The sequence below is a fragment of the Zerene cesonia genome, chromosome 22, assembly GCF_012273895.1.
Source record: "Zerene cesonia ecotype Mississippi chromosome 22, Zerene_cesonia_1.1, whole genome shotgun sequence".
NCBI lineage: Eukaryota > Metazoa > Arthropoda > Insecta > Lepidoptera > Pieridae > Zerene > Zerene cesonia.
In genome coordinates, this window is record NC_052123.1 from 185,293 (window position 1) to 206,867 (window position 21,575).

Consider the following 21,575-nt stretch of genomic DNA (forward strand, 5'->3'; position numbering starts at 1 on the left):
GTACAAATATTACAAATAACTATTTTCTTATATAGGCCTCAGAGCTTGTACGATATTGACTTTTTTGTGTATGCAACTAAAGCGATGGAATCTTTACTAATAGAACAAACGCGACATGTATGCACTCAGGGTTGATATATTTTTACATAGATAACTATATTTTCAGTTCTATAATTGGACACTGCGTTTAACAATGGACGATAAAATATACCATATTTATAATTAACAAAGCCTATGATAATTTCAATTGAAAACAAGTTAAACAATACGTAAACAGCATTTGGCAACGATTAGCAATTCAGATTTTCTATTGAATTAATATTAGTTTTCCTATTAATTTCCGCCATGCATAAATATTATCTACAAAATCGGCGACTCAAAAAACTACATATTATATCAAACATATAATAAATCACGTCAATGGTTAAAATATCCATGGAGTGATCCAGTAATGGATTTTCAAAACGTCGTTTGAAAATTTAACCAAAATGAATAACAATAATTTATATTTATATAACGGTAAAATATTTTGAAACAATTATCACAATTTCCCCTTTTGATACCGTATCTAACAATGCGTTATATACATGTGACGTATATATATCTTATATGCATCACATTATAAATACTCAAATACTAACAATAAAATAACGGAAGCCATTATCATCGTGCATTATACTGACTCGCACTTGACCTGATTATTTTATCGTTTAATTGTCTCTAAATAAATCATAAACAGAGTGTCCAGTGGCAGGTGCGAGAGCAAATAATCTTTGTCAAATTGTCAACAGGTTACTAGAAAAAATGTATAATCCGTATATTCATATTTTGCAAATAAACTGTCGAGATAATTTATTCATTAGTTAACTTATTAATTTAATTCTTAAAAACAATTATAAATACATTAAATATTTTAACTAACCACTGAGAAAAACATTCATTTGTATAATTCATGGCATAAATAAATTACTTTTACACACCACTAAATAACCTCAAACAGAATCACACTACCACTTTGGCATTTATTAATAAATCTCGTCAACGTTATTCCGCCCAACGCGTCCGTTCGGCAGGGTGTCCGGGAGCCAACTGATAAGGGCGGATCGCGCCTTCCGTGATGCACTATGTACAGGGCGGGCGCAAGCTTGCTCAACGGAAAGCGACTTTTAATGGAAACGAATAATTTTCAGGCAGTATTTACACATCATATTCTATAAACACTGGGAATATAATATACATCGTTACGGTCCAAATATAGCATACCTACTAAAGATTGTAGCAACGCAAATATCGAAGCAAATGCTTGCATCAAAATATCTGTTAATTAAACGTGAAAATACATCAAGGACCACTGTTCCAGAGGGATAAGACAGCATTTCGTGTAATCCATACACTCGAGAATTAACGCCATTAAAACCAACATTTACAAACGACACTACTTCAGTGTCGAAAACCTAGGCGAATAAAGAAAATTTTTAAAATGTAACTTTATCATTAACCAGAATCGTGTTCTTATCCCCCTTCCCCCATTCCCCCGCTATCATAACTCGAGGTGCCTCCCCATAATTAAGTGCAATTATAAAAAGCGTCAATGACATCACGCGTATAGGAAAGTTACTCGGGCATCATGAGGCCAAGGCGCGCCGCGCGCGCGGTACGCTCCGCAAACACAGCGCTTTATGTGTGTGCCTTCGCGTCGATCGTAAATGTACATCTACCCGCTTTTATGTTCGGCGCAAACACGCGTCGCCTGGAGTGCCACTGGAGGTGACGCTAACGAGAGCTACGCTAATCATAACTGAGTAGCATGGGGCCTACTATTTGTTGTAACATCGCGCAATACTACTTAAAAAACTTGCAATAAAAGCAATTTTTAGTGACACAAAATTTTCTGTACAGAATTTTTTTTAAGCTTTAAAAAAAATAACTTACCAAAAATATACCAAGTTTTCCAAAAATTATTTCTTAAATGTATACTTTTACGGTCATTTGAAGGCATCATGCGTGTTGCAACTTAATTTACTAGATTAAACATAAATTCAATGACACGGGATATAATAATTACATTTATCAAGTAATCCAAATCCCTTTGATTAATTGAATTCCTCCGCCCGTTTCGTTCGTTTTGTTTTGATTATTTTTACATATTTTCACATGTTTTGATACGGAAACTGCGCAGCGGATTGTATCCCATGTACATTGTTATTGTAAACAGTATGTACACGTCTCTATAAAAATGTGAAAACAATCAAATGGCTCTTAGTCAAAACTATGCATAAACAAACCTATTTCTTAACTCTTCATCGTGATTTTGAATATGGAAATAGCTGTACAGGTAACAAAATTCTAAGATTCATCGATCGGAGTATTTCAATTAAAAAAATAAATAAACTGATTATAACTACATCTCCGTATTCAGACAAATCACGCGCCAAAAGATACCCGCAAAGAAAATAACTTCACGATCTATATACCAAATAGATCTATACACTCGCTACACAAAAGCAGGTATAAAAGAAACTATTACCTCGGATAACGATGCTCGTAAGAGCCAATATTCTCTTAGGGCTTGACGTAACCTACTTTGCGCGACTGTAAAACCTAAGGCTTAGTGCACATGTCACGATTATTGATGTAAAGCTGCACCTATACGCTACACTGTGTGTTATTAACCTTATATCACTTAGCACAGTCCTAGATCTTAGCATTTCTACAGCAACATTGATTATGATCATTATTTTATATACAAAAAAAGAGACAGACTAACTAGACTCATAAACGGAATAACAAATAACAACACATCAATAGGCAATTATGATAATAATGATAATAAGGATGCATAAATATAAAGGATGTTTAGAAAACTATAATAAGGAAAAAAATATGTAGTTGACATAGTAACTATATAAAGGAATATATATATATATATATATATATATATATATATATCGCTCGTTTGCCTTCCAATAACATAAAAATATCATTTATATCCAAATACCTGCCTGCATAATACCAATATAAAACATAAGTATGTCTTTCCCTTCTGTAAACATTTATTCAAAACACAATAACATATGTAAATAAAAGAAAATATCAACCACAGACACGTACAAACAAACCACCGCTTTCGTTTCACCGAAGACAAAGTGATAAATAAAGAAAAAGAGAATTAAAACATCAGCTCATCGGCACAGTGGGGCGAATAGAACGTGACTTCAGGGCTAAGAAGCCTTACCCGAGCCTCTATCCTGTTACATAACTGCATTTAGGTTACAAGGGGTTCAGTATAGACGAGCCTGCACTCTTACGTTAAACCGGGTTAATATCGGCTCTAAATAGACCCAGTTATAGATTCATATTGAGTATTTTTAAAGGGTGAAAAAATTGCGTTTTTATAAAGTATCGAAGCGATTTCCATGTAATTTTACCTTTGAAACTATTATTCAGAGAAAATCATCAATTCATAAGTAGCGGAATAATTGTATATATATGAGTACGTACACAAAATAACAATTTTTGAAGTCCGGCCGAAATAAGATAACAATAACAAAAACACAAATAAATGAAATCCAAAATACATAAAAGCAAAATTTTTTAAAGACGGTTCATCGTATCTAATATCATTCAATCAAAATATTTGTAAGCTTACAATTTTGACAAATAAATAATCAAAAATAGAACACCCTGACATGTAAATAAAGACATCACAATAGAAAACTGTAGCTGAATCCAAATGTATCAGTTCAAACGATAACGTCACCGGTTTCCAACTAGCATCCATCCATTGCCAAGCGCGAGAGGAAGCTACGCCGAGGTGGGAATTTATGATTTATTTTCATTATACGCGGACGCGATTATTTTTGTCTCTAGAGGAATTTCCTCGATGATTCAACGTTAAGAAAGATTCCGTCTTCACACAGTTGACGACTTAAGAGTTCGGAAGATGACAATTTCGTGAATTCGTCATATATTGATTTGATCTTCCCCACGAGAAGCTTAAAGATCAACCCAAGCACTCGCCGTACTTGTGTTTTTGTAGTTTTAATCTTTAACAGACACAAATATAGAAATAGAGTCTATGCTCCATACTATATACCAAAATACAAGTAATAAACTCTATATAAGACTAAAATGCCTAGTCCGATAAAAAGCAACGCTATTAAAAGATTCTGACGAGACAAACAATAAGGTTAATACTTTCAACTGGCCAATTAATTAATCACTCGATTATTTGCCAAGGAAAGCCACCGCTAAACCAAAATTATGTGAAAAATAGTTAACTGCGCCCATGACCCACTGGCGTGGTTATATTTCTGTGATGATGTCGAAACTCCGTCTCGTGATTTCAAACGAAACAACGAGCCGTGAAAATTGATGAAAATATTATGCTCGCAATGAAGTGAGAAGAGATAACACAATCCTTATTTTATTCTGATGTAAAAATATATGGTTTTTGACATTGAATGTCTTAGCCTTAGAATTGTCTTTAGGACTACGGCTAGCAAATAGCAAAACTACATGCAACTTACAGATACACATAATCGTTTCATTTAAATTTTTTTTTTTTTAACTTATTGATACAAAACCATTTAGTTGTCATTTATTAAAAAGGAATTACAAAACAATTAGCACTTGCTGTGATGAAAGTATAATAAATACAGACAGACACACAGAGACCAAGTATTTAATTAATAAAGGGACTACTACACTATTAAATCAAACTGAAAGCATGTAAATGCAATTCATTTAAATTAGCAATAAAAGTGGTGATTTTTAATTGGGACACACATATCACCAGCGCGCGCGATCAGAGGTCGCGCCTCATGATAAATATTCCTGTCATTGCCAGATATTAACGTCCAGCATAGAGTAAATATTCCCAGTAATCCTATGAATAATCATTGGATTTAATTTCGAGAAGTTTGACGTACGATAGGGGAAAACTGGCGAGTTTACTTGGTATCAAATGAATAAACATTTTTTTGAAGAGATTCATTTACAGTGATAAATTTAAGAAATTCACTTAAATTCCGAAAAAGATAAAGCTAAAATGAATATGTTTCAAATAATATTCATCACGTTGTCATATCACAAATGTATGTAATATGGTAGTCAAACGAACGTTTGACTTTTGTCAATGGATTTGGTGCTGATACACTGATATTTTATTATAAAGATTGGATACTTTAAAATCGCATATTGCACAGGATGGTCTGCAGTCTAGACTGCATAATCTTCTGAATAATTAAAAGCTGCGTTAGCTAAATTGGAAGCTTTTCTATTTTACCTATAAATAGTTTAAAGTCAAATAAAATACTCTTCAAAAGTCAATTGCGCACAATTTTATTTGTATATATATTTACTATATAGTATAACACAAAGACGTTTTCTCTGTCCCTATGTCCCTAATGCTTAAATCTTGAATCTCATATGTATGCTTAAATCTTTAGAACTACGCAACGGATTTTGATGGGGTGTATTTTAATAGATAGGCTGTTTCATGAGGAAGATTCATGTGTATATAAACTACTCCGATTTTAACGCGTGCAAAGCCGCGGACAAAAGCTAGTATTTAATATAAACACAAACTCAATTGTCTTTGTATCTGAACTTTATCGGAACATAAACACAATTCTTTCAAGTCCCTTCAATAAAGTTGTTCAAATAACTCTCCGCTCAAATTTCCTGTTATTCCACATTGTTATTGGAGCTGAAGTTGTAATCAACGAAGATTCGGGAAAGCCTCGAAGCCTTTCAGATACCAAAGGTTATATAAATGCGAGTTGTTTTAAGTTTCATTTCGATGAAATATAATGAATGTAATATGAATTATATAAACGTCATCACCTTTTGAAATCTTCCACTTAACATGAACGTTATCGCTTATAAGATTTAATGATGTTATAAAATTTCACGACCATTGATACATTCCATTTATTTTTCAAGGTTTGTAAGATTTAATAAACAAACGTTCAAATTCTTACAACCGAAGAGATTATTTAAAAGATCAGGTGCCACAGCGTGTAACTATAGCCTGATATTGTGCAAAATAGATGACGACCGATTCTCAGCCCTATGCGACATGTGCACAAAATTTCATGAGAATCGGTCCAGCCGGAGGAGTATGGGAACGAATATTGTGACAAGAGGATTTTATACATAAGATACGGAACTTTTCATTATCACCTCAATTAACTCGATTCAGACCCACAAAATTATGTCATTTATAGGCTTTTAGATCAGACCAGGACAGACCAGACTATATGGTCCATTGTCATAACCTACGTACGAATTCCATTACCATTCAAATCATATAGTATGTAACACTGAACCTTTTGCCAGTGGAAAATCAAACATTTGGCCAATAATCAATTAGCGGCCACTCCAGAGATAGCGCGTACTCTGATTGAGTGTCGCCGAGTGGAAAACAAGTAGATTATGGGCATACATCAACGGCAATGACGTCAGCGCTCCGCACGGGAACTGTGTTGGGTAGCTACACTCGAAACGACCGTATCGATGGGTAGCTGATGGAAGGAGATTTAACTAACGAAGACTCTCGTCACCCAACTCCTGAAAAATCCCAAAGACCGCGCACGTACACCAACGCTTTGTCAGCTAGATCGGATAACCATTTTTTTGCCATAGGCAGGCAACTGAGCTGGTAGTTCGACTGATGGGATCCTTTAAGGGCTATGGGCTGAGGAAAGGTTTGACGCTGCAAGGAAGGAATTGACTAGGAAGGATGAGATAAAGAGAACGGGCCACCGGCTCCCCCACTTACGGTACGAGACACAATAGCAGGCTATTATTTCACACTGGCTTTCGGTGGGGGTGTGGTACTTCCCCGGTGCGAGCTGGCTCAATTCGTGCCTAAGCGTGTACGAAGACATTCGAATACTGCCAAAACAAGATGTCACGTCGCCCCATAAACTTTTAAGCGCGGCTTGCGACTTCCAAACCCGCGCACGTATCGCGAGAAAGCTATAAATGGCGGATCAGAAATGAATAAAATGCCGTCTCTAAAGTCTAAACAATGTTTTATTATCGCGTAACACATTTGTTTATACGAATCTTTATTTTGCTTACAATAACCGTGATTTTTACTGCGCACTAGTTATTTTAATCGTAGATAATCTGGAATCTAGATAGATGGAAAATTTATTTGCATTTTGTGTAATTTTTTTAACCCTCAATTATATATAATAAATCAAATGTTAAATAAGTAATATTTATATTAGAATTGATAACAATGGAATAGTTTAATAATGAACCGTTGGGTACGTGGGAGATTTAATCAAGGAAATTTTTAAACACAATATATTAAACCAGATTCTGGTCACAATAGCATGTGATAACTAGCTTGCCTCCTGCGGCTTCATCCACGTGGTCAAACGCAATAAAATTTTTCACTGCGACAAAAAACAACAAAAATCATATCTCCGTTGGGATTTGAAAGAGATACAAACACACTTACACATTCTTAATATAAATAGTAAAGATATTGCTATAATATACAATAAGCTGTGTATGTTCTATAACATGTTCTATATGTTTGACCACGTGGGTGAAGCCGCAGGAGGAAAGCTAGTTATCACATGCTATTGTGACCAGAATTTGGTTTAATATATTGTTCATACGTTCTTTATGAAAAATAATTCGATCTTTTACTACACGAAATTAAATGTTAATTCATTAAAATCAGAAGCATATCTCTCACGGACCAAAACGTGACCAACAAAAAAAGGTAAACGACCGGCCAACGTTCAAAAGGGACGCCGCTTAAATACAAAACGAATTGTTCGGGAACAAAAATAAGCTTTATCGAGATGTATTTCCCGAACTCCCAACCGTCGCGCGACAATCGTAAAGCTCGCGCGAAACAAGTGAGCCCGCGGTAAACAGGCGTGATTATACAATAATATAAAAATGTCAAAAGAACTGCAATTACATATTTTACATAGAGATAGCATTCGTGTTAATTTGAGATATGACTCATGAAGTTAAAGAAAAGTTAACTTTATACTGTAACTTATAAGCACAGTTTAGTTAGGTTTTATTAAACTTTACATTGTGAAGCATTAATACGCAATTTTCTATACGCTTATTGAGACTGAGATAAACAAACATCGACACGACGTTGGCAATCAAGCAAATCGCATCACTAAAAATCTATGAATATCACCGCAGCAGAGCGGGGAATTTTAAATATTTTCTATAAAAATGACATCAGGAAATTACCCCCCAAAAACATCGAATATTCGTCATTTGAAAAAAATCTCAAGTAAATCTGTGATTAAACTATCAAAACGCCCGACGCTCACCGCTTGCGCCCCACGAAATCGCTTGGCGCGCGTCCAAAGCGCCACAACGACGCGCATCCAGCGACGACTGCGCTTCATTCTCAAACTAATTCAATGCACCTTTCCGATTACGCTGAGGTTGAACTTTTAATGGCAGTTTAGTGCTTCGCGTCATGCGAGCAACATACACCGGACAGTTGCTGTTCGTTTCTCTATCGTATAAATTTGTTTCATTTAGTTGATATTGGCAACAAAAAATCCTATCCTACTCCTACTAATATTATAAATACGAAAGTTTGTAAGGATGTGTGTATGTTTGTTATTCTATCACACAAAAACTTCTTAACCGATTGCAATGAAATTTGGTACGTAGACAGCTGGACAAGTGGAATAACATATAGGCAACTATTTATCCCGATATTCCTACGGGATACAGACTTGCGCGGGTGAAACCGCGGGGCGCAGCTAGTAAACACTAAAGAAAGGTATATTATTTCTATACAGATCGAATATAATGAAGATGATGATTACATTCCTAGATTTACAGATTCATTTGTTCTAATGATGTATTGAAATTGGAAATGAGATCCGTTTTAAAGGAACCGTGTCACGGTTGAAAAACGTGTGAAAATATCCTGTCTATAAATCTATACTAATATTATAAAGCTGCAGAGTTTGTTTGAACGCACTAATCTCAGGAACTCCTGGTCCGATTTGAAAAATTCTTTCAGTGTTAGATAGCCCATTTATTTAAGAAGGCTATAGGGTATATATGTAGCACGGGCGAGGTCGGGACGGACCGCTAGTAAAATACAAACAACACAATACTATGAAAACGAAACCACAACATGACATTTCAAGCAAACATTTCCCATTTCCACAATGTGTCCCGTCTCTATGGAGAGCTACCAACTGTTCCGGCGCCGCTCTTATCAGCTGCAGACGCGGAAACTAACCGTCGCTCTGTTGTGTTCATCCGTTCAATAGATACGTGGATTCAGACATACGTTGACGTGAATTGTATAAAGTTTTATACGGAGGTAAAGTTTGTGAATTTGTAAGTGTCTTAACTTTTTTCAATGGAAACCCACGTTAACTGTGAGTGTCATATAGACTACCGTTTAAAAAAAGGAGAAGATTATCAAATCGATGTTATTCATAACTTTTGATTGGGTAAACCGATATTTATGATTTTTTTTTCGAAAGATGGTGTCTCCCATGTAGTTCCATAAATGTAGTCTAGTTATAAATTTGTTGGCGGTTTAGTTTTTTGTTAAGAAATCAAGCCGAGCAAAGCCGGGGCAAGTGGCTAGTATTGCATAATATGTAACGCTATAACGCGGATTTGGTTATAATATTAAAAGCTTCGTGCGTGCCAGTGTTATGGTCGAATGACAATTAATTATGGAGTTGCGAGGATTTGTAATCGAGATTTACTGGTAACGAACATTTGAGTGTGAAATTTGACTTATTGAATTTTTAATTTTTAGTTTTATAGCATTGAAATTATTGAATTATTATTGAATTTTATTATAGTATTGGAATATACATAAGTAGATGGTAAAAATGTGTAGCTTTTTTTATAACATTTTCAGCATTTGATTTCAATATATGTATATTAAAAATTTTAAATATGTATGTAATTATTTTTAAAATTGACAACTTTTTTATTAAAAGAAGAATATATATAATAATAATATATATCATGAGGCAAGATTCGATATATTATATGCTTTTAGTTTTATTTATGAACCTGATTTCAATCGTGAAAAACTTATTGATAGTTAATAATAATTCATAACTGAGATAATTAGATGTTTAAGAATATTAAACTGATGTTAATATTAAATAGTCAACATATTTTCATAACTTTATCCATATTATATCTTCTCTAATACATAAAAATCAATTGCTGTTCGTTAGTCTCTCTAAAACTCGAGAATGGTTGGTCTAATTTTTATAATCATGGTTTTGGTGCATTCTGAATAGTGCAGGGAAGATTTAAAAGGTAATAACAATTTGGAGGCGGGCGAAGCCGCGGGCGGGAATCTAATCAATACATAATATAAAACAAAGTCGTATTCTCTGTCCCTATGTCCCTATGCATGCTTAAATCTTTTAAACTACGCAACAGATTTTGATGGGTTTTATTATTAGATAGAGTGATTCAAGAGGAAGGTTTATATGTATCTATTGTAACATCTATTAAACTACTCCGAATTAACGCGTGCGAAGCCGCTGGCAAAAGCTAGTAACGAGAATTTTATATAAAACAGTTAGTTTGTTCGAAATAACTTCTCGACCTACTGAGCCGATTTTGAAAATATCTTTCACCTGCCGAAAATTACTTATCCCTTCGTATCATAGATTACGGATTACATCCCGGGTGAAGCCATGCCATGCCGTGCGGGCTTTGTATAACACTTGTATAATACAAGTAATATGTATACTAACAATTAGACATCGGTTCTCACATACAACAAACTCGCATTATAGTTAAACTGTTGTACAAAACAAACGCAGCAGTCACGTCTGTCCATTGTCTGCGGGCGCTATTGTCCTGTCGAGTGACACTAGTGATGTGCTCTATCGATACATCATATCCTATGCACATCACTACGCTTATAGTGATACAATATTACAATAATACGGAAGAATTACAATAATTATTGTGCGATATCAACAAAATGTTATTAACATTAAATTTATTTTTATAATTTTTAATTCATTTTAATATGTATACAATAATTACTTTTTCTAATACGATTCACTCAATTTATCGCTCGGGCGTTTCTCATAATATTACATAAAACAATACCTTCACATGTCCCTACAAACCACAGATAACTTTATCAAAAAGGCGTATAAAACGCAATCAACACTGACATAAAAATTATACATAAATATATTCAATGAACACCCGACACGTGCGCGCCTCGACGCTACCGACGCAATACTGAAAACTGAAACCTATCGCGTCGCATTCCTGAAAGACCGACCAAATTACGTTGAGCCCACCGTTCGTGCAACTTGCACCAGGCGAGAGTTCATTTGGGAACAGCACCGACAAAATTACGTTGACCCCGACCTTACAGTCGCTTGCTCTGACACAAAGATCTTCGTATAACGGTCGGTAGATGCAAAAATGGTTTCATAATACAGCGAGCGTAGCACAGATTAATAAACGAATGCTGCATGACACGCATGCATGTTAAAGGCGTGAATATTGGATACGGCTATGCAGAATCATTCGTAACAAAATCTAGAATATTTAAAATCCATTCTAGGATCTAAGATCCCAACCAATGACATCACTAATAGGGCACTAACTAGGAATTTATTTAATGTACTTTTCAGAATTAGTTCTTGTTAATTGCAAGAACCGCAACCGCATACATTATATAGGGCGTAGAGAGCTCTAGTAAAATTGGTTCATGCGCCGTGTACCAAATAAATCATAGCAATAATGAGATACAGAAAAATAAATATTAAACATTGTGCATAAAGCTTAAATTGCAATAGCAAATAGATTTATCGATCGCTACGGAATTTAATGTACCAGCTTCACTTGGAAATGGAAGCTTTATTTGTTGGCGTTTAAGATTCATAATTGTATGACACTTCTGCCATTCATTATTTTCAGGATAAAAAGGTCAAGTGCGAGAGGAACCGAGCACTGATTCATATTATTTTATTATATATTATTTTAGTTTGTGGGAGTCCAGCACGCTTCGGCACGAATTGGGCCAGCTCGCACCGGGGAAGTACCACACCCCCACAGAAAACCGGCGTGAAATAATGGCATGCCACTGTGTTTCGTACGGTGAGTGGGGGAGCCGGAGGCCCGTTTCCTTTTCCTCACCCGTCCTAGTCCATTCCTTCTTTCCAGTCGTTAATCCTTTCCTTTTCCCTTACCCCATAAAAGCGGGCAGCGCATTCGCAGAGGTACTACCTTTGCGAATGTTTATGGGCGGTGGTGATCGCTTACCATCAGGCGAACCACCAGTTCAGCTGCCCGCTATGACATAAAAAAAAAAAAATTATAAAAGAAAAAAATCGCTATTTGAGGTAACTTTTAATTAGATCTCTTCATCTCTATTAAAAGCTTTCATAAATAATAAAAATATTTAAAAAAATGATTTGAGCTTTTTTATACACTCGTCAATATACATATACTAACACATTTGCAAATAAAGTTTCCACCAAACCGTTTTAGCGGTTTCAAGTAAAAATTTTTTGTTAGAAGAAATAACGTACCTTAGTATTTTCTTGTGTTTGGTTTCACGCGAGTATTATACATTTAGAAAATTAAAAACTTTTCAACGGATTTTAAACGCGATTTATTCATTATATTATTAACCCGACGTTTCGAACACTTTACAGCGAGCGTGGTCACAGGGAGACTGAGATGTTATATGACATCTATATATCATATAACATCTCAGTCTCCCCGTGACCACGCTCGCTGTAAAGTGTTCGAAACGTCGGGTTAATAATATAATGAATAAATCGCGTTTAAAATCCGTTGAAAAGTTTTTAATTTTCTAAATATAACGTACCTTGTTCACTACTATAAAAAATAACAAACGACGTGTAATCGTAAACAATAAAAAAAATAAAACTAAAAGTACACCCATAATATTATTAAAAAAAAATAATTCCAAATGTCACTCGTATTACCTACTGCGAATGTGTAACAACAACACGTCACGTAAGTAGTTGTACTTACTACAATTTTACGAGCGTCCAATCTAATTCTGTTCATCTGGTTACGAGCTTTCGAGTGCCAAACACTTAATGTGCACCTACTGTGCGGTATGTAGTTTATCAACAAATAACATTGCCACACACTCGTTACTGCCAGCGATGCAGTGGTTGCAATAATAAGTCAGGGGTTATGGGTTCGACCTTAACTAATGAAAAATTATTTTTTTAGTCAAGTTTTAATCTGTTCGTATACATTCGTATAGTAATGTAAATATATTTAATGACTGAAAATCAAATTCAAATGAGTCAAATAAAATCAAAAAGGGTGATACAAGTCCAAGTCTTGTGTTGTTCACACGATACAAGCTTGTCCTTGTGTAAAATGAAATAAAATAAAATTAATTTAACTAGCATTTTCCCATACAAAAATAATTTAAATCCCGTCTCAATGAAAAACAAACAGCGTTTTAAAAACACTCAATGACTAGGAGCTTATCATTACGCAGACGTGTGAAAAGTTTCGTTTCTGTATTGTGACGAGAACAGCAAAGGAACGTCGACCTTATTGCACTAGATTAAAGTCAATTTTCGAAAATTACACACCGTGAAATAGTTGCAATAGTTCGATATAACCGTTTCGTACGAAATGTCACCTAATTTTTAAGGACACAAGGTTTAATTTCGTTCATCATAAAGTTAAGCCCTTCTTATGTCTAGCCAAAGTTAAATTCTGATAGTTAAAATAAGAGAAATACTCGCAGACGGTATGTTAATGTTTGCGCTGAGAAATTAATTTTACACTCCCGCCGGTGCAGTGGTTGGAGTCTGTCTCTACTCCCGGCAATATGAAATAGTATATCAATGATGTATGTTCCTTTTGATATTTATTCGTTTATTTTCACTTTAAACGTAAAGCAATATTTGGACATAATTTAAGAATCACTTAATAACTTTTTTTCCAATGAATTTCTTGGCGATTAGGGTGCTCGTAGACTTAGTATATTTCATGCGTTTCCCACGGCTTCTTATCATAAGATTTATAACACTTATCTTTAAGAACACAATACATTAATCATTCTGTCGATATCATAAATAAAAGAAATTAATGCATAAATTACTGTCTCTTTATCCGATTTGCTTGAAATGAATGGTGCAGACATAGTATGAAACAAGACGAAAGTAGGATAGAGGGTATTTTTTATCCCGGAAATTCCGGACGGAACGGAATCTTTGTGGGGAAAACTCCAGATTCTCTTTCTTTCACTACGCGAAACCCTCACACCCACAAACATACTGGTATCATTGTTCTGTTCATTGTTCTCATATTAGAGCTGCATTCTTATCTTCATCTACCCAGTTTCAAAATATTTTATATTTTTGATATATATAATTATTAATAATTTTGATAATTATTAAACATCGTTTGCACCTGAGCAAAACGAGCAAAAAATAATCTAGCTAACTTCTATCCGCCTAGTATACCCGCGAACAGAACCACGAGCAAAAAAAAACTGTCATTCCAATAGTTTACGCTACTTCAATTTGTCACACGAGCTACCAACGCCGATGTCCAGTTGCTGAACGCTGCACGAGATATATTCGGCGTTCACAACCTGCACCTGGTGAGCAAACAGAAACGCAAGAGCAACTCACTGGCTGGGGTGCGCGGTGAGGCGGTTCGGGTCGGACGCGTTGCGGTGCTTGCCGCGCCGGGGCGCGTCGCGCTCGCGGCAGCTCTCCGCGCGGTACACGCCGCGCGACGCTGCGCCCGCGCCCGCGCCGCCGCTGCGCCAGCTGCTGGACGCGGACCTTCGTTTATTTCGTTCCATATAGAAACGTTTCAGCAGCATATTTTTAAAAATGGACAAAAATTTAAAAATAGCTAACAGCCATTATTATTCACATGTACAAAGTAGATATGTAATCGGTTATAATTGTCGCACTTTTTCATTAAACTTACCTATTTGAATTACGTATTTACTGTCATTAATTCATATTGATTTTATTTTTAATAAATACGGACGTGATATTGCTTACAATTTTTCTCTCTCAACAACGTGTTTAAAGCTTTTAAAGATAAATAGATAAACTTACAATAAAGATTCAGTGGTGGAATGGCATATTAAAAACATTGCTTTTAAACTAATGGGACGTTGCTTTTTAAATGTACTATTTATAAAATACAATTAAATTAAACAAATTGAGGTAACATAGAAAAAAAAGGAATAAGTAAATATTTAGACATAAGATAATTTAATAAAAACAATAGATTCCTAAATAGGTATATTACCTATATAAAAACAGCGCCATCTCAATAATGCATTAGGAATAAGGTAAAGCAAGCTTAAATACATAGATGGCGCTGCGCTGTGTAAAGTTTTGTAAATATATTATATTTGGACACATAAACATTCATTAGTGGAAAAGTAGGATTTATAAAAATGTACATAAATTATAATTTTATCTGTACCTAAGAATACATAACATATATTTAATTTATCAGTCAGTATAAATTCACCTTAAAGTGCCATAGATAATTCGGACGCCCATACATAAACAACAATACTCACTTGTTCTCCTTCTCTGTCACTTCCTTCGCGTTATTCTCGCTCGCATCGTTGTCGACATCCGGCGCCGATTGCTCCTCAGTAGATCCCTCCCTTCGCGATTCTCCTGGAAAACATAACAATAACCATCATTACTATCACATCTCACTCATTTATTTACGAAAACAAGGTCGTCTCTCACAGACTATGCTTCGTAAAAGATTCGTGTTCATTGTTAAAAGCGCCATCTGTTATACACTGTAAGAAATTTTAGTTTCCTCTACTCGCCACTAGGTGTATCCGAGGGTTTTAAGAAATATTGTTCTCGTGAATTTTTTCTTACAATTATTTATTATTTGTATATTACATGTTGCTAGCAAATATTATCCAAAAAATACACGCAATCAAAAACTATTCAAAGTTATTATTAGATTGAATAAAACAACTCGAATGAAGTAACCGAGCACAGTGCGGCAATAAAAATATGTAATAACAGGCGATAAATACCAAGTTATAAATACGTTTTATCTATAACGCTGTGAGGCGCTAAATACGGTAGATAGGTATGAAAAAATTATTCGATTGCTTTGCTTGCAATAATTAAAATTCCTATATGCGCAGTAGTAAGAAAATTTTAACAAGTTGAAAGACTATAATTTCAAAACCATGACTATCGTATTGATTGTATTCATTCGTAAAAAACAAAATTAAATTAATAATAAAAATAAATGTAAAAAAATAATATAATAGTAAAAGAATCAACTAAATAAACTAAGTCTAAACCAGTCTTATGCAGAGTATACGTTAGGAAATTCCTTAATCGCCGCGATCCTTATCAGGATAATAGAATAAACGAATGAAATTATTGTTTTGCCACCGATAAGCCATCATTTGATAGATGGATAACTTGTATAAATTAAATCTGTCCGTTGGAAGTGGGTCCGAATCGAGTCTAAAGGAGTCGGTTACACAGAAACATACAAGTGAATCTAATGAAAGCCTGTGAAAAATACTTAAATCATAAAAAGAAACTCTTAGACAGAACCAAGATCAATTATAGAACCGAAGGCACCACTTTTTGTGGTAGGAAAAACCACTAAAATTAACGAATTTTCCATCTCTTAATCGCACATCATCTAGATGAAATCTTCTATACAAAAGCGGCTAATGAAATCTATACTACTACGTATTATGAAAGTTTTGTCTGAATGTTTGTCCGTTCGATCTTATCTCAAGAACAGCTGGTTCGAATCGAAAAATTGTTTGTGATGCATAGTGTATTTAAGGAAGGATGGCTACTTATCATCACTCCACGACCAACAGAAGAGTAGTATTCCTATAAAACATATCTTAATAACGAGAAAAACTTTTTCTTTTCATAGTGGATAAAATTTCATTAAATTTAAATATCCAATTCAGCAAAGCTCTTTTTGACTTTCAGCCCGACACACGAACACGTCTACCCCACACCATATCTACGAATGGATCAAGTGGAGATACATACATAAATACAATATCGCTATATAGCATACATTATTATAACATAACATACATTTGCGCAAACAACGCCGTCAAGTGCGCATCGCTTATGTCACACGAGTTTAGTATTATGGGCGATGATCTAAGCGGCGCGAATCGGCGCAAGCGTCGCTCTTCTGAAGCAAGTGCACAATGATTGTACACCAATGGGTTATATCGTTTTGGGATGGGTTCGGAATTTGGTCGAAACATTTCTTTTTTCTACAATTACCACTGCATAGGTATAAGTTAGGATTGTCGTTCAGTCCGTTCTTAAGTTATAAATAGTGTAACTAACAGCACATTATTTTATATAGGCACTAATACCATTATATTGTACCTAATTGAAGGTGAAAACATGTTCAAATTGAATTTTTAGTTTTATAGCATTGAAATGCTTTATAAATGAGAAATTTTGAAAGAATAGAAAAAATTTGATCACGAAGCAGGATTCGAACCTGCGTATCTTGCCTAACAGTAGCAACGGTTCTATTCTTTCAAAATTTCTCATGTTCAAATTGGCGTTTTTGAATGACAGGTTCAAAGGTCTTCTATCGACAAAGGTTCATAACTGTTATAGATTACATTTACAACTATCTGTTTTAATATTAGTTTAAATTATTGCCTTTTTCACAAAACCTTTAACATATTATTACAATATATGAAAGCTCACGATGAATGAATACGCAATCAAGATAATAACATCTAGATGAGCAATTTTTTCACTTTCTTTCTTTTTTCTTTTTTCTCTTTCTTCTAATTACTATCGCAATTAGAACCATCTCAAAAAAAGCTCGGCGTGCAACTTTTAACGTATATTCCAAAAGCGTGTGAGTCATTCGAACCACCGTGAACCGTCACCCCAAAAGTCTGCGAGGACCGGTCGTCGACCCGCCGCCGCATACTGGGTGCGACGCGCGGCATCTCTTGACACGATGCTCTTGCTCAAGTATATTAAATTCAAATTATCGAAACTTTTATTATTATTATTATTATATAACTGCGTATTGCATTAAAAGCTGTTAGATTACAATCAAATTCATCATAAACAACTGAGTAAACTTACAGATATATCTAGCATTAACATATGGACTAACTAACGCTAATGGAGCCGAATTCTAAACGTTTTTTTTCTGTTCAAATTTATCTAAAAATTAATTAGTAATAAAAGACTTAGTAAATAATCACAGAACTTCTAAATTTTCGTATAGTGAACAAAATAGCATTCAAGCAATCATATATAAGCTGTGAAATGTACATTTCAAAGAAATATTTATGCATACCCATCCACTTAACACTTCGAACGATACCACGACTTAACAATGCATTTTCGATATCTAATTCATTATTAGGGTCAGCCGTATTTAGGTCACACCGTACGCCGGCCACCACAACGCAGCGTGTTTCATTGAAAATAGCTGCATTTGTTTATAAACACGGAGATTTCCTGTTGCAACAACAACAATGTTAAACGGGTCGCAGGATATTAGCCTGTATACAAACACGTACATTGTTGTGTGCAGCACAATCTTTTGGTACACTGTATCTTCATTAAACGTAATAAAGTCTTTATTAATAATAATAATAAAGTCTCTATTAAAACTGTTAAATACATACAATTATATAGGTAGAAACGAAAGCCTGTGTTAGTAAAAACTGTGTTACAGGCTTTAGAAACCCTCACATTTTAAAATGTTATGATAATTAATGAAATAATTCTCCTCTACGATGTTCTCTCGTGTTCACCGACGTCCAGGAAATGCGAGATTCCACATCAAATACTCAAATGGGACCAAATAACAAAGAGCTAAACGCCGAAGGAGTTATCGAGAAAAAATATGAAAAAGTACAGCCGAATGGAAAACCTTTCGTTTTGGAAATGTCGGTTAAAATACTGATTTTATATATACTTGCAATGCAACATTAAAAATGTCACTTGAGTGATAAAATTCATGAAAATTTTAGGGAAGAAATTTGTTAAAAATTTACATACATTAACTATCTTATATCAAAAAACTTAGCATCCTACAAATTTAAGCAACAATAAGATACTACCTATATCTATAGCAAGAATGAACATAAAAGCACATTTCAGCCACTAGCAGGTGGATGGAGCCTTTATTGTAGTTCAAATAAAACATCCAACCGGAATGCGTGCATTCCATATACCCACAGTGGCAGACTTACAAAACGAATACGCGTTTTGTTAAATAAAAAAAAGAGATAACATTTCAAAACCTACTCAGCGGCTGATCCTAAATTGAGTACGAAATTTATTTTACTTGAACTGAACTGAAATGAAGGCTTTCCATATTAAGTACTATTATTGCCAACTTCAATCATCTTCATCGGCCTATATTTACTCCCACTACACACAGGTATGCTATGATAGTTGGCAATTTGATTGTGGAGTTCATTTATATGCTCCAAATTATTTTTAAACATTTGGCTAAAGTAACATAATTAAAGAAAGACAAACATAATCTAAGCTGTTAAGTAAAACCCCTCGCTACCCTAAGTTATACCCTTCAATTAACATTCAGAATCCACATCATATCTCATGATCGATATTAACACCCATGTCACCATCGAGGCGACATCACACCACTTGATCACCAGCGGCCACAACAGAGAGACGGCCGCCGGCGCGCGGGGCAACGTACGGACGCGGTGCATCTTGCGAAATGGCCAGATAACAGGTCAGTAACTCGTTGCGGTGGATGCGCGTCCTATGCGGCAAAACGTCGTCGGCGATACGTTACGCAATAACGAAATTAGGAATACAACATTTGGGTTGGGTTAGATACCAGAACCAGTACAGATGGTAACGTTTGTATAAAATGATCTCTGAGAAACTGACAGTTTTACTATATTTACAGTGTAACAACTGCACTAACAACTTTGTATTTTTAACGTAAGAAGATATGTATATATTATAAACAAATCAATAGCGGTGACCCTCTCTAATTATGAAAAACTTACACATTTCCAAGTACCATTATATTCCATCGATACGGAAAACTAATCAACGATTCACCTAGCACTAGCATGATTCTATTTAACTAAACATATAAGCATGTAGTTTAAAATTTAAAAAACAAATAAAAACCGCCAACACAATTACAAAAATCGCACGATAATTTGCCACAGTGGACGCAATTAAATTACAACAAATAAAACGCGAGCAGCGCGCCATCCGTTCCGAGAAACAGATACCGTATCGTATCGTATCCCACATCTCCCATCGCACCGTAACGTATCGTGTCGTCGCGAATTCACATTCAGATTGAAGCGATAATGCCCCTCAAAACATAATAGCCGGCTGACTCAACTGGCGGGAAATATTTATGGACGAAATCTCTTTAAATTCACACACTGAAAAGCGTGGAATATAAGTGTGTACCCTCAAAAGGAGTTAAAATGATTAATTTGAGCTTAGCATAACAATCTTGACGTCATAGCTCTTACAATTGTTATTCTTTTAAGGATAATAATAATTAACATTAAAATATAATTAATTTCGTAATCAGGGTAATTAACACTCATCGAGGTAAGTTATGTTTATATATTAATCGTCCAAAACATAATCATTTAAATATAATATAATAAGAACGTTCACCTTCAAAACATCACCAAGACGGGACAATACAAGCGGAAGCGCACGCGCATCGCTCGGCGCGCGGACGATATCGACGCGCGACGGGAAGTCGCCGCAAATAGCTCATCCTTGCGCACTGATTCATCGCGTTGTCGCGAGTTCGATTCCCGGCTGAAGCTAATTTTGACGCGGGGGTGGATTTACGCGCTCCGTGATGTGTAATAAAACGTCGCTGTAATTTGTAACATTTTTCAAATTACGTCTCTTCTGATTTTTATTATGAGCGTCACGCGCGGTTCAAATTAATTTCACCGTAATAAACGTGAAATTAACGACTGCTTTTGTTATTTCGGCTCCGCTGAAATATGCATTGTGTTACAGAAGAAATATGTGTTCAACGTGATTTTAATGTACTGTAATTTATTGTTCACCATTCGAAAGACTTGTTGACTAAAATTTTCAAAATTCAACTGGGGAGAATGGATGAAAACCGCTTTGAATACAATATTCAGCTTCAGTCAGAAATACGTCATACAAAAACTATGAATCACTGGAGCACATGCAATGGACCCAAAATAGAGCCTTGTGCCACCCATCCGTTCACAACTTATTAACAAAATAAGAACTAATTCTTATTTTGTTAATAAGCATCAAGTAAACCCCAACACGTAGGACTCACGTTACAAACATCCCAAATCTATTGAGGACGACAAGGAAAGAGGAAAAAGGTCATATTAAACAGCATTATCGTGCACCAAGGTCAAGCTCCGCGACCTCAAACCGTCCATGTGGTCAGTGACCAGGATGGCCGTTGATGAGGGCACGATTACAATATACTTAGTCTGGCCATAAATACTGTTACACTTAATTATAAAAAAATATTACATTTGAATTTCGAATCTG

At 35.1% G+C, this 21,575-nt stretch overlaps 1 protein-coding gene across 10 annotated transcripts in view; it reads right to left on the reverse strand.

Moving 5' to 3' along the window:
- LOC119836103 (rho guanine nucleotide exchange factor 11) overlaps nucleotides 1-21,575 on the reverse strand; it is a 148,480-nt gene that overhangs the window by 16,408 nt on the left and 110,497 nt on the right. For 5 of the 10 annotated variants that reach the window (XM_038361346.1, XM_038361345.1, XM_038361353.1 and 2 more), the window contains 2 exons: nucleotides 15,581-15,683; nucleotides 14,664-14,819 (listed from right to left, as the gene is read on the reverse strand). In XM_038361346.1, the coding sequence (XP_038217274.1) occupies nucleotides 14,664-14,819; nucleotides 15,581-15,683 (259 nt within the window). The remainder of the gene's footprint in view (nucleotides 1-14,663; nucleotides 14,820-15,580; nucleotides 15,684-21,575) is intronic. The other 5 variants (XM_038361349.1, XM_038361355.1, XM_038361347.1 and 2 more) reach the window with 3 other exon arrangements.